General features: G+C 43.9%; 2 protein-coding genes across 2 annotated transcripts in view; one reads left to right on the forward strand and one right to left on the reverse strand.

Annotated features, from left to right (window-relative positions):
* The window catches only part of LOC149441851 (uncharacterized), a 409,050-nt gene that overhangs the window by 80,659 nt on the left and 313,632 nt on the right, over positions 1-14,759 (reverse strand). The gene's annotated exons all lie outside the window — the stretch shown is intronic.
* LOC149441855 (uncharacterized) overlaps positions 1,041-14,759 on the forward strand; it is a 269,391-nt gene continuing 255,672 nt past the window's right edge. Inside the window, exons 1-4 of the mRNA XM_089656824.1 lie at positions 1,041-2,700; positions 2,972-3,106; positions 3,193-3,390; positions 11,311-11,541. Of these exons, the coding sequence (XP_089512950.1) occupies positions 2,449-2,700; positions 2,972-3,106; positions 3,193-3,390; positions 11,311-11,541 (816 nt within the window). The 5' untranslated portion in view covers positions 1,041-2,448. The remainder of the gene's footprint in view (positions 2,701-2,971; positions 3,107-3,192; positions 3,391-11,310; positions 11,542-14,759) is intronic.

The raw sequence follows: 14,759 nt of genomic DNA on the forward strand, positions 1-14,759 counted from the left end.
TAGTATGATGGCTGTAGGATGGGGGATGGGAAGTGTCGGTCTCGGGAGGAGAAATAAAGCACAGCGGATCATAGGTACAGATCTATTGAATTTGGACACAGCTATGCCAGCAGACTAAAAAAGAGAGCAAATGGCAGAGTGATCCATCCCGGTTACAGTGTGTTTGTATCTATGATAAATGACAGGCTAAACCCACCTGGAGACTTTCTCCACACCTGGAGTGTGCTGAGTTCTTGGAGAACGTCTACACAGTGTTTCCAGATTGGCTTTATCACCCCAACGAGCTCGCTCCAGTTCATGGATGTCATCATTATGTTTGGAGGATCTCACCAGTCAGGAGCCTTTCCTGTCATCCTACATGTTCCCTTCTGAGGATTGTTCTATCCTTCCAAACAAATGTATGAAATCATGGATGAGTCCTCCTTCTATGTGATCTAGAAGATCTTCAATCACAATGTCTTTATGGATGAAGTGGATGGCCCAGTTTATATATTATTTATTGCTTTACAGCTTTATTCCCTCCAGGATTCATTCTTTATTTATAGAACCATTCAAGGAAGTGTTCTTACTTTGAGAGATCTCCACCACCATTCCTCTGTGACCATTACATCCTTGTCATTTATGTCTAACATCTTCATTATCAGTGGATTGATATTTATTTTTATACTTTAGGATGAATTTTTGCATATTTTACCCAAAAAGATCTGTTTTGAAGGTTTCTGTTTTATTATGTATTTTGTTTTTATCTTGTGTTCTGTGTCTTTAAGACTTTTCTATCTGTAGTAAAATATATTATATAAACAGTTGGTTGCATAAGAGTTAGGTTCATTGTTTCTTACTTTTTTAGTTCTTTTTGAACTTTCCTGGTATCTCTGTAAGGTAGATACAATGCAGGAATGGTTATTAGGGATGTTTCTTGGGGCTGCAGTTCCTATGAAATCCACAAGATGGTAATCTCATTTCTCCCCAGACAGGAAGTCTCCATGGAATACAGACAGGAAGTGATGTCAGGTTCAGACAGGAAGTGATGTCAGGTACAGGCAGGACATTCCGAGAGGTGAGTTGGGAGGAGGCAGATCGGAGACATTTGTGGACGTGGCAGCAGAGGAGGTAATAAGTTGTTATTTCCTATTTACACCCAGTAACCCCCCATCATGTCTGTCCTCTTCTTCCATAGTCACGTCCGTCCTCTTCCTCCATAGTCATGTCTGTCCCCTTCCTCCATAGTCACGTCCGTCCCCTTCCTCCATAGTCACGTCCGTCCTCTTCCTCCACGGTCATGTCCGTCCTCTTCCTCCATAGTCACTAAGACATCTTTTATCTCCAGCAGATGATGATACACACATATATAGTGTGGGAACCCAGATGAACCCCTTCAGGGGCAGAACATTCCCCCACTTCCGGGGCCGGAACATTCTCCTCATTGTGGAGATAAATTCTAGTAATATGGTCCTCTAAACAAACAGCACTGACAATAAATAGACAAGACAAGGACCATCCTGACCATACATGGCCTACAAAGGGCAATGATGACACTACACAGGCAGCCAATGGGCAATCATTACACTATGCAGCCAACACAATGATGGAGTGCCGGGGTCAGGAGTATGGAGCATAGAGCCCCTTACATTGCTGTATTTACTTCCAGACCTCCTTACAGAACTCCTATCAGGAAAGGAAGACAACCTTCACCTTCTTACCATCTCATTATTTTCCAGTATACCAAGTGGAATGAAGAAGGACAATCCTTCCCCCCTTGGTGGGTACTTGTTCTTAGAGGAGGTCTGTTGGTGCATTATTGACTAAAAGGTAGTCAGGGGTCAGTGCTGAACATCTTCAGGAGACACTCCAATACCTTCCCATGACACAGGCTCTGGCAGTGCCCGGTGCTGGAATTCAGAGCCCCAGGAACCCACCACCACTCTGTACAATGTCCTGGATATCACAGTATACTTGGCAATGAAGAGAACTAACCCTTCCCTTATGTTCTCTTCCTACCCATGATGGGCTGTCATTGGAGGGAAGAGAACAGACTCCTCCCCCAGAGCTCTCTATTACACCAGTAGCATCCTCCTGCTATCCAATCCAATATCTTCTCTTATTGCAGAGAGTGACAGTGACATCACTCCTGTCAGTCAGCAGGCTGCTAGAGATTGGAGCCTTGCAGTCAGAGTTCTGGCTATTAAAGTCAGCAAATCCGGCCAAAAGTCAGCAAGTTCCCCTTCCTGGACATCATGATGAGCCGACATTGACCTCACAGCACTGCCTCAGAGCAAACAAGTCATAGGAAGGATCGTATTTATCATTCCTTGTCTGCAGATCTAAAACTCATGAAAACCAGTTCAGAGACCAAACAAACCCAACAGAGAAAAGGGGATTTCTGATCTGGCAGGACAAGAGGGTCCCGGGACCTCAAAGATGTAGCAAATACTAAACAGTTCAGATTAAATGTCTTCCCATGGGGGGAGTAGTTCTTCAATGTCCAGCAACCCTCCTATTCCCCCTCACATCCACATCCTATTATTGTGTGACCAATACCATCCAAATCATTCTTACTTTCATTTCCCAAAGTTATCCGTCTACAAGGAGACCTGTATAGATCACATGATGGCACCAATGAGGATGGAGGAGGACCGGAGTCACATGACTGAGAAGATACTAAACCTCACCCTGGAGATCATCTACCTGCTGACCGGAGAGGTGAGGAGGATTCTGGGAGGTCACATGACATCACTCTCATCTCTATTAATAAAACACAGACCTGACCGGAGAGGTGAGGAGGATTCTGGGAGGTCACATGACATCACTCTCATCTCTACTAATAAAACACAAACCTGACCGGAGAGGTGAGGAGGATTCTGGGAGGTCACATGACATCACTTATCTCTATTAATAAAACACAAACCTGACCGGAGAGGTGAGGAGGATTCTGGGAGTCTAACATGATATTCCTATTGGTTCCTCAATACAGAGATTTCCTCTTCTGAAGTCAGGTGATCATATGACCATCACAGTGCCTCCATGTGACTCCCTAAACCCTGAGAGACACAACATGCAGAAGATTCTAGAAGTCACCAAGAAGATGATGGAGCTGCTGACAGGAGAGGTGAGCGGTGCCGGGAATTCTGGGACATTCTCCAGTAACAGACAAGGGATGTGTCTGGATGGTGACTGTATCATTGTGTGTGTCAGGTTCCTATAAGGTGTCAGGGTGTCACTGTCTATTTCTCCATGGAGGAGTGGGAGTATTTAGAAGGACACAAGGATCTCTACAAGGACGTCATGATGGACAATCAGCAGACTTTCAGGAAGATTGTAAGGAAGGAATTTCCCCGGAATGAGACGATATTGAAGCTCACCCTGGAGATCCTCAGCCTGCTGACTGGAGAGGTGAGTGTAATGAAGGGGTTAAATAAAGAAAAAATCCTCTTGTGCTGCCAAACCTAATATGATGAACTAAGAGTGTCTGCAAACACCAAACTGCATCCCCACAACACTACAAAATAAATGGAGATAAATAGTGTTGCGCTACTCACTAAAGCTAACCATAAAGTAAACACCTGACAGAGCCCCTAACTAAGGTGATAGAAGTGCATACCTAGAGAATCACCAAACACAAGGGAAGGAAAAGATCCAAAAACAATGGATGTCCTGCTAGGCAACACCAGATCTTGGTCTTGGTCTTCCAGATCTTGCTTTAACTTCCACTGTTCCTGATGACTGCCATTTCTTAATTACATTCCGAACAGAGGATATTGACATCTGAAAACGCTTTGCTATCTTCTTATAGCCTTCTCCAGCTTTGTGAGTGTCAACTATTTTCAGTTTCAGTTTTCTAGACAACTGCTTAGAAGAACCCATGGTGCTTATTGTTGGGGCAAGGTCAGATGAGTCTGGGCATTTAAAACCTTTGAGATTGACATCACCTGGTCTTCCCAGATGATGATTGAGAACAATCCATGACACTGGCAGGTCTCAGCTTTGCAAAGGGGGCAGTGCATGCTATAAATTCTGCAGGGTGTCCAAACTTTTGCAGACGCCATTTTTTTGTTTTCTGTTATTTTGAAAGTGTAAATGATGGAAATAAAATCTAACTTTTGTTGACATATTATAAGAATGTCTAATCTGTAATTTGATGCCTTTTGGAGATTTTTCCATCTTTCCTTGGCTTCTTTATGCACATTAATACAAATTTTTAGCTGGGGTGCCCAAACTTTCCATCCCCACTGTATATATCAAGGCATAAATAATAATATATATAACAAAGCACACAAAATATAAAGATAATAATATTCCATTAAACACCCGGCTGAGCCCTCAACACAGTGACAGTCTATGAATAAATGTCTGTAAATGCAGGAAAAATCAAGATCTGTAATGCAGAAAAATCTTCATATCAGCAGATATTCCACATGTGACTTGGAAGACGCCTCCACCAGCGAGCGTGCACGCTCCCCTCCCATTTTCATCTCGGAATATATGTAAAATGTGCTTTAATATCAACCCGAAATCCAACCAGCTCTCCTCTGTAAGTACTTTACTGGCTCCTCCAATTCCTCATCAGAAATCCATGTTCAAAAAAAATCAGAGGACATCTCATAGTGTGATACGTCCATGTTTAATGTATAAAAACCGGGTATAGAATACTCAAAATCGGGCCAGCAGACCCATACAAGCATTGGTAATAACTTACACAGGAACAGGTGTACCAAGATGGAGGCCACCGTCTGACCAGAAATGATGTCATCACACTTTCTTTATTACATAATGAATCATGTGACTTCCTCAGGGACATGGATTTCTGATGGGGAATGGGAGGAGGAGCCAATAAGGTACTTGCAGAGGAGAGCTGGTTGGATTTCAGGTTGATATTAAAGCACATTTGATCTATATATATGTTTTGGACTTGGTTTTTATAGATCTATGTTTGTCCCAAGCATGTTTGATGATATTTGCTGTTGACTGGCTCACTACCTCTGCTGGAAGTTTACTCCAAGCATCAACTACTCTGTCAGTAAAATAATACTTTCTGAGATTAGTTGTGAACTTTCCTCCAGTTAGTTGGAGGTCATGTCCTCGTGTTCTTCATTTTGGTTTCATATTGAAAATCCTGCCCTCCTGAACCTTATTCACCCCTTCATGTATTTAACAGTTTCAGTCATGTCTCCCCTTTCCCTTCTCTCCTCCAGACTGGACATGTTACGTTCCTGAAGTCTCTCCTGATATGTTCTATCCCCCCCCAGACCTTTCACCATTTTTGTTCCCCATCTCTGGACTTCTTCTATCTTATCAATATCTTCATGTAAGTGAGGTCTCCAGAGCTGGACACAGTATTCTACATGAGGTCCAACTAAAGATCTACTGTATATAGGGGAATCAGGACCTCCTTCCTCCTGCTAGGGACCCCTCTAGTGATATAAAGATCTATATAGAGGAATCAGGACCTCCTTCCTCCTGCCGGTGACCCCTCTAGTGATATAAAGATCTATATAGAGGAATCGGGACCTCCTTCCTCCTGCCGGTGACCCCTCTAGTGATATAAAGATCTATATAGAGGAATCGGGACCTCCTTCCTGCTGCCGGTGACCCTTCTAGTGATATAAAGATCTATATAGAGGAATCGGGACCTCCTTCCTCCTGCCGGTGACCCCTCTAGTGATATATAGATCTATATAGAGGAATCAGGACCTCCTTCCTCCTGCCGGTGACCCCTCTAGTGATATAAAGATCTATATAGAGGAATCGGGACCTCCTTCCTCCCACTGGGGACCCCTACAATGATATAAAGATCTATATAGAGGAATCGGGACCTCCTTCCTCCCACCGGTGAACCCTCTAGTGATATAAAGATCTATATAGAGGAATCGGGACCTCCTTCCTCCTGCCGGTGACCCCTCTAGTGATATAAAGATCTATATAGAGGAATCGGGACCTCCTTCCTCCCACCGGTGAACCCTCTAGTGATATAAAGATCTATATAGAGGAATCGGGACCTCCTTCCTCCCACCGGTGAACCCTCTAGTGATATAAAGATCTATATAGAGGAATCGGGACCTCCTTCCTCCCACCGGTGAACCCTCTAGTGATATAAAGATCTATATAGAGGAATCGGGACCTCCTTCCTCCCACCGGTGAACCCTCTAGTGATATAAAGATCTACCGTATTTATTCGAGTATAACGCGCAAAATTTTAAACCAAAAAAAGAAATCAAAGTTTGGGTGCGCGTTATAAACGAGGGTTGGTGTGTGGCGGCCGATCCATTGAGGGCGCAGGCGCTCACTGTACGCGAAGAAAAAAAAACCGTCCCCTGTGCCGGCCCCGCCCCTTTAAGGGGCGGCGAAAACAGGGGATCGTTTTTTTTTTCTACGTCCCCTTGTCGCGTACAGTGGGCGGCCCGAACTGGCGAGATGCACTGGTGGGGTGACGCAGTGGCGGCCGGTCCATTGAGGGCACATGCGCTCACTGTAGAAAGAAAGAAGAAGAAAAAACGTCCCCTGTGCCTCTTCATTTCGTATGGTCGCTTCTTCATTTCCTTTCCTCGCCCACACGTTACGGTAAGCATTGCTGTTTTGCTGTGTTCTTCATTTTATAATCATATTCAGTGTAGTGTTCTTCATATTATTTATTGATATACTGGTACCCGTTAGATGGCAACTCAGGGAATCAAGAGAAAACGTTCTGCATATGACGCTTCATTCAAGCTCAAAGTTGTTGGTCATGCTGAAATTCACGGAAATCGAGCAGCTAGCCGAGAATTCACTGTACCAGAGACGAATGTTAGAGAATGGAGAAAACAAAAAGTCGTCCTGAAAGATATGAATAAAACCAAAAAAGCACAACGAGGGAGACAAGCCATGTACCCAGACATGGAGAAGGAACTTTATGAATGGATCATTGACCAAAGAAGTAGTGGGTACATTGTCACATCACTCCACATTAGACTTCAAGCCCAAAAGTTTTGCAAAGATTCAACCTTCAAAGCCTCTAATGGATGGACACAAAAGTTTATGAAAAGGCACGGACTTGTAATACGCCAGAAAACAAAGATAGCGCAGAAGCTGCCAAGTGATTTAGCAGAGAAGATAACTTCATTCCATACCTTTATAATCAACCAACGCAAGCAGATTAATTTTGAACTTTCACAGATAGGCAATATGGATGAGACCCCCATGTGTTTTGACCTACCAGGCAACAGGACAATTGACAGCAAAGGGAAGCACACAGTCCAGATTAAAACCACAGGCCATGAGAAAACTCATTTTACGGTTGCGTTATCCTGTATGGCAGACGGTTTTAAACTTAAACCAATGGTGATTTTTAAAAGAAAGACTATTCCAAAAGGAGTTAAATTTCCACCAGGTGTCGTGATCCATTGTCATCCTAAAGGATGGATGGATGAGAAGGGCATCATGTTATGGTTAAATAAAGTTTGGAATACTAGACCAGGCGCACTACTGAAGAAATCCATGCTTGTATGGGACCAGCTCCGCTCACACCTGACAGACACTGTGAAAGACAAACTGAAAAGTCTAAAGACATTTCAAGCTGTGATTCCAGGTGGACTAACCTCTATTCTTCAGCCACTCGATGTTGTTTTAAACAAACCCTTCAAAGACAGAGTCAGGGAAAAGTGGATTACCTGGATGAAATCCGAAGACAAAGAATTGACTGCAAAAGGAAACCTCAAGAAACCTGGCCTATCTCTCGTGACATCTTGGATTAAAACATCATGGGAAGACATGCCAAAAGAAATGATCATCAAGAGTTTTTTAAAGACAGGCATCAGCAATAAAATGGACGGCACAGAAGACGACCTGCTGTGGAATTCAGACTCAGAAGAAAGCGAAGAAGCTGGAGAAACAGATGTTCCTGCCAACTGGGACACTGATGATAAATTAACTCTAGAAGAATGGGAACAACTCTTTAGTGTATCTGATGATGATGAATCTGACTTTGAAGCATTTTAAATAAATATTGTTACCGGTAATTTTATGTCGGTATTGTGTTTACCTTGTCAATAAATGATTTTTATCATGGCCGCACGTGTTCAACAACGTTTGTTAATTACAATGCTTGGTCTGAGCCGAGGAAAAGTGAAACAAAATTTTATACCGATTTTTAATCGAAAATTAGGGGTGCGCATTATACACGTGTGCGCGTTATACTCGAATAAATACGGTATATAGAGGAATCGGGACCTCCTTCCTCCCGCCGGTGACCCCTCTAGTGATATAAAGATCTATATAGAGGAATCGGGACCTCCTTCCTCCTGCCGGTGACCCCTCTAGTGATAGATCTATATAGAGGAATCGGGACCTCCTTCCTCCTGCCGGTGACCCCTCTAGTGATAGATCTATATAGAGGAATCAGGACCTCCTTCCTCCTGCTGGTGACCCTTCTAGTGATATAAAGATCTATATAGAGGAATCGGGACCGCCTTCCTCCCGCCTGTGACCCCTCTAGTGATATAAAGATCTATATAGAGGAATTGGGACCTCCTTCCTCCTGCCGGTGACCCCTTTAGTGATAGGATCTATATAGAGGAATCGGGACCTCCTTCCTCCTGCCGGTGACCCCTCTAGTGATATAAAGATCTATATAGAGGAATTGGGACCTCCTTCCTCCTGCCGGTGACCCCTCTAGTGATAGGATCTATATAGAGGAATCGGGACCTCCTTCCTCCTGCCGGTGACCCCTCTAGTGATAGGATCTATATAGAGGAATCAGGACCTCCTTCCTCCTGCCGGTGACCCTTCTAGTGATATAAAGATCTATATAGAGGAATTGGGACCTCCTTCCTCCTTTATGGACCCCTCTAGTTATGCATTCTAGAATTCTATTCGCTTTCCCCACTGTTTGCTCATTTTGCAATCATCTGAAATAAGTACCCAAGTCCTTTTCCTCTGTAATGTTGGCCAACACTGTACCCCCGATGTTCTTCACTCCCAAGGGATTATTTTTTCCTGGGTGCATTATTTTACATTTAGAAACATTGAACTGAAATTTCCACTTTTTTGACCAATCTTCCAGCAATGCCAAATCCTGTTCCATGTTACAGACACCTCCAGGGATATCCTCCCTATTACACACCTTGTGTGTCATCAGCAAAGAGACATCCCCTTACCCAACAACCCTTTAGTTCTATCCCTTACATATAGAACAGGTCCTAGTACAGAACCTTGGGGTACACCACTAGTGACTGCTCTCTGTTCTGAGTGAACCCCATTTACAACCACACTCTGGTATCTATCATTTAGCCAGCTGCACATCCACTGAACCACCCAAGGGCTAAGTCCTAGCTTGTCCAACTTCTGTATTAGATCATTATGTGGAACTGTATCACATGCCTTGCTGGAATCAAGATATTCTATGTCCACAGCACCACCCTGGTCCAAATCATTGGTAATATAGTAAAAAAAACCCAATCAGATGCCCTGGTCTGCCCTCCGTACAGCCATGCTACTTTGGATCCAGCAAGTTGTGTGTTTCTAGATGATCAATGATCCTTCCTTTCAGGAGTGATTCCATTAACTTGACTACCACCGATGTTAGACTCACTGGCCTGTAATTGCCGGCTTCTACCTTGCTGCCCTTCTTGTGGATCGGTACAATATTAGCTGTCCGCCAGTCATGGGGCACTTCTCCTGTTAGAAGAGATTGATTAAAAAGATCAGTTAGTGGTCCAACAACTAGACCTCGAAGTTCTCTGAGATCTCTGGGATGATCCATCAGGGCCCATTGATTAATTAACCTTTAACTGAGCCAGTTCCTCTGCTGCCTCTGTCTCCGGAAATCCTAAAAATGATCCATCATTACTGGAACCAATATGATTTCTCAACTTATTATTGTTAGTATAATTTATTTCTGAGAAGACAAAAGTCATTGTTTAAGTGGTTTGCTACATCCAGGTCTCCCCCAACACAGGTGTGGTGCCCAGATTTCATGTTAGTGATCCCATCATATTTTTTCTATCACTAATGTACCTAAAAAAGGTTTTATCTCCTTTCTTCATAGATTTAGCAATTTCCTCCTCTTTCTGTGCTTTGGCAGCGCTGATAATGTGTTTGGCCTCCTTTTTGTATATTTTTTTATCAGTTTTTTCTTCTGTTTATTCTTACTAACTTGCCTGACATATAATCTAGTTGCCTCCAGGATGGTAGACTCTATCAGTGCCCACTGATTACTTACTCCGGTTGTTTTACTTCAACCTTTCAACTCATTTTTTAGAAATTGACCCATTTCATCAAAATTTGTCTATATGGAATCTAAATCTTTTGTTTTTGATTTTTCAGTTCTTAATTTAATATCAAACCAAAGACATTGGTGATCACTAGAACCCACATTTTCTCCCACTTCAACATTGTCAGTACTAGGTCTAGAATATGATCACCTTTTGTTGGACTTTTTACTGTTTTAGAAAGGCACCATTCAGTTCTTCCATTACATCCTGCTCCTGCTTGTAATAGCTGTTTGAGAATTCCAGTTAATGTCAGGCGTGGTGACGTCACCCATAATGAAAACCTCCCCCTTCATTGCCATTTGAGTTATCTCATCAATCAAGAAGTCATCTTAATCTTCAGTCTGTCCTGGGGGTCTGTATATGACACCAATTCTAAGGGAAGATCCCTCTCTGGTTGGAAGGCAGACCCAGAGGGTTTCCAGTATTTCATTTGTTGTTTGAATTAATGTTCTCCTTATGCTATTTCTGACATATATGACAACTCCACCTCCCCTCCCCCCTACTCTGTCTTTCCTGTATAGTGTATACCCTGGTATAGTTACTTCCCAGTCATCTGAATCCTTGAACCACGTCTCTGTAATTACAAGAAGGTCCAAGCGGTCCCTAGACATAAGAGCTGTCAGCTCACAAAGCTTGTTGCCTAAACTCGGAGCATTAGTGCAATGACATGACAAGCACTGCCATCTACTGCTTTATGTTTACCAGCAGAAACTGTAACTGAAGTGACCCCATCAGCCCCGTCCTGAGCAACACCAACCTCACATTTGTTTCAGCCTGCTGGGGACAGAAATGATCCTCAACAATGACATCTCTGCCCCCATTTCTCAGTTTAAATGCATGTCCAAAAACCTCCTAAATTCCATAGTAAGGAGCTGAGCGCCCTTGTGTGAGGGATGCAGACCATCTCTATTGTACAGCTCAATGTCAGACCACCTGATGGCATCATGACTAACAGAACCAAAACCTTCAGCTTTGCACCAATCCTTTCACCAAACATTGGACTCTTCTATACCAAGTACTTCCTCTTGTTGTCCATTATGGACAGGTAAGACCTCTTTGTATCATACAGAACTGTACAGGAGTCATGAAGAAATCTACCAACAATGACACCAGAAGGAGATCTTATCGTATGACCACAAGATCCTCGAGAATCCAGAATCCCATCACCATCCCCCCACCTCCATCCCTGATCCCTACAAGACAGAAGACACAGAAGATTCTAGAAGTCACAGAGAAGATGATGGAGCTGCTGACAGGAGAGGTGAGCGGTGCCGGGAATTCTGGGACATTCTCCAGTAACAGACAAGGGATGTGTCTGGATGGTGACTGTATCATTGTGTGTGTCAGGTTCCTATAAGGTGTCAGGGTGTCACTGTCTATTTCTCCATGGAGGAGTGGGAGTATTTAGAAGGACACAAGGATCTCTACAAGGACGTCATAATGGACAATCAGCCGCCCCTCACATCACCGGGTAAGAGGAGACTTTATTGTAAAGGAGAGAGCAGTACGGAGGATCCACCTAGATCCCCCATCATCTGATAAACAAATAGAAACAATGGATTCAGACTCAGGAGATGGGAGGTAGCAGTGTGGGACCTCTGCACCTTGTCTCGTGGACATCTAGGCCATCACTGATTGCTGAATACCAATATTATGAATCCTGACCCCTGCACTATATACTCTATGTTGTACATTACATACTCCTGACCCCTGCACTGTATACTCTATGTTGTACATTACATACTCCTGACCCCTGCACTATATACTCTACGTTGTACATTACATACTCCTGACCCCTGCACTGTATACTCTGTGTTGTACATTACATACTCCTGACCCCTGCACTATATACTCTATGTTGTACATTACATACCCCTGGCCCCTGCACTATATAACAGATCATAAGCGAAATTATCTGCGCTCAAGGACTCAGGTGGGTGGCGAATAGATGGAACCAGACCTGGAAAGATCGACCACCAATGCATGTAGAGTTGTGCAGCTCCAAATAAGGCTGGGGAAGCCCGACCAATACTGCAAATCGAAACAAAAATGAGAAGCGCACCAACCTTGTGCATTACCTCAGTAACCAAAGTTTATTAATTGTAAAATAATACTCACAAACAGCGAATAAAATCAGGCATATAGGTCCTCAAAAGGACCTGAAAAGTAGAAAGCCAGCGCGGATCCCATCGTGGGGGTAGATACAGCTGACACGTTTCGAAGGGCATCCTTCTTCATCAGAGCTGTACTCAGCTGTACTGAGTATCTACCCCCACGATGGGATCCGCGCTGGCTTTCTACTTTTCAGGTCCTTTTGAGGACCTATATGCCTGATTTTATTCGCTGTTTGTGAGTATTATTTTACAATTAATAAACTTTGGTTACTGAGGTAATGCGCAAGGTTGGTGCCCTGTACTATATACTCTATGCTGCACATTACATACTCCTGACCCCTGCACTATATACTCTATGTTGTACATTACATACTCCTGACCCCTGCACTATATACTCTATGTTGTACATTACATACTCCTGACCCCTGCACTATATACTCTATGTTGTACATTACATACTCCTGACCCCTGCACTATACACTCTATGGTGTACATTACATACTCCTGACCCCTGCACTGTATACTCTATGTTGTACATTACATACTCCTGACCCCTGCACTGTATACTCTATGTTGTACATTACATACTCCTGACCCCTGCACTATATACTCTATGTTGTACATTACATACTCCTGACCCCTGCACTATATACTTTATGTTGTACATTACGTACTCCTGACCCCTTCACTATATACTCTATGTTGTACATTACATACTCCTGACCCCTGCACTATATACTCTATGCTGCACATTACATACTCCTGACCCCTGCACTATATACTCTATGTTGTACATTACATACTCCTGACCCTTGCACTATATACTCTATGTTGTACATTACATACTCCTGACCCCTGCACTATATATTCTATGTTGTACATTACATACTCCTGACCCCTGCACTATATACTCCATGTTGTACATTACATACTCCTGACCCCTGCACTATATACTCTATGTTGTACATTACATAGTCCTGACCCCTGCACTATATACTCAATGTTGTACATTACATACGCCTGACCCCTGCACTATTAATATTATACAGGATTTATGGTACCAACAGTTTGCTTATCGCTTTACAATATGACGGGAGACAATACAGCAACAATACAGTTCAATACGAGAGGGATAGGAGGGCCTGATCCTTGGAGCTTACAATCTAGGAGGAAGAGGCTAGTAGTACAAAAGATAGTAACTGTGGGGGATGGACTGGTTGGAGGAGTAGAAGATTCCATTATTAGCTGAGGGCAGGATAGGCTTCCCTTAAGAGTTGGTTTTCAGAGATTACCTAAAAGTGAGCAGAGTAGGCGATAGTCTGATAAATTGGGGTAGAGAGTTCCAGAGGATGGGGGAAGCTCTGGAAAAGTCCTGGAGACAAGCATGGGAGGAGGAGACAAGGGAGCTAGAGAGTAGAAGGTCTTGTGAGGAGCGGAGAGTACAGTTTGGGTGATAGTTAGAGATAAGATCGGTGATGTAATTTGGGGCTGAGTTATAAATGGCTTCATATGTTATTGTTAATGTTTTGAATTTTATCCGTTGGGCAATGGGAAGCCAGTGGAGGGATTGGCAGAGAGGGATGGAGTACACTGAATGGAGGCCAGTAGAGGGATTGGCAGAGAGGGATGGAGTACACTGAATGGAGGCCAGTGGAGGGATTGGCAGAGAGGGATGGAGTACACTGAATGGAGGCCAGTAGAGGGATTGGCAGAGAGAGGTGGAGGACACTGAATGGAGGCCAGTAGAGGGATTGGCAAAGAGGGATGGAGTACACTGAGTGGAGGCCAGTGGAGGGATTGGCAGAGAGGGATGGAGTACACTGAATGGAGGCCAGTAGAGGGATTGGCAGAGAGAGGTGGAGGACACTGAATGGAGGCCAGTAGAGGGATTGGCAAAGAGGGGTGGAGGACACTGAGTGGAGGCCGGTGGAGGGATTGGCAGAGAGGGTTGGAGGCCAGTGGAGGGATTGGCAGAGAGGGGTGGAGGACACTGAGTGGAGACCAGTGGCAAAGAGGGGTGGCAGATACAGAACGGTTAGTAAGGTGGATGAGTCTGGCAGCAGCATTCATGATAGACTGAAGAGGGGATAGCCTGCGATGAGGTCGGCCAATGAAGAGGGAGTTACAATAGTCAAGGTGAGATATAACAAGGGAGTGTATAAGTTGCTTAGTGGTTTCTGAGGTTAGGAACGGGCGTATCTTGGAGATGTTGTGGAGGTGAAGTCTACAAGATTTGGACAGTGATTGGATTTGGGGGTGAAAGGACAGATGGGAGTCTAGGATTACACCTAGTACCCTGGCATGAGGTTGATGGTTGTATTATTGATCTTGATGGAGAAGTCAGGGGAGGGGCACGGGCTGGAGGGAATACTAAGAGCCCAGTTTTGGAAAGATTGAGTTTGAG

Source organism: Staurois parvus, unplaced genomic scaffold, assembly GCF_062004578.1.
Source record: "Staurois parvus isolate SC_StPar_1 unplaced genomic scaffold, SC_StPar_1.0 ptg000941l, whole genome shotgun sequence".
Lineage (NCBI taxonomy): Eukaryota > Metazoa > Chordata > Amphibia > Anura > Ranidae > Staurois > Staurois parvus.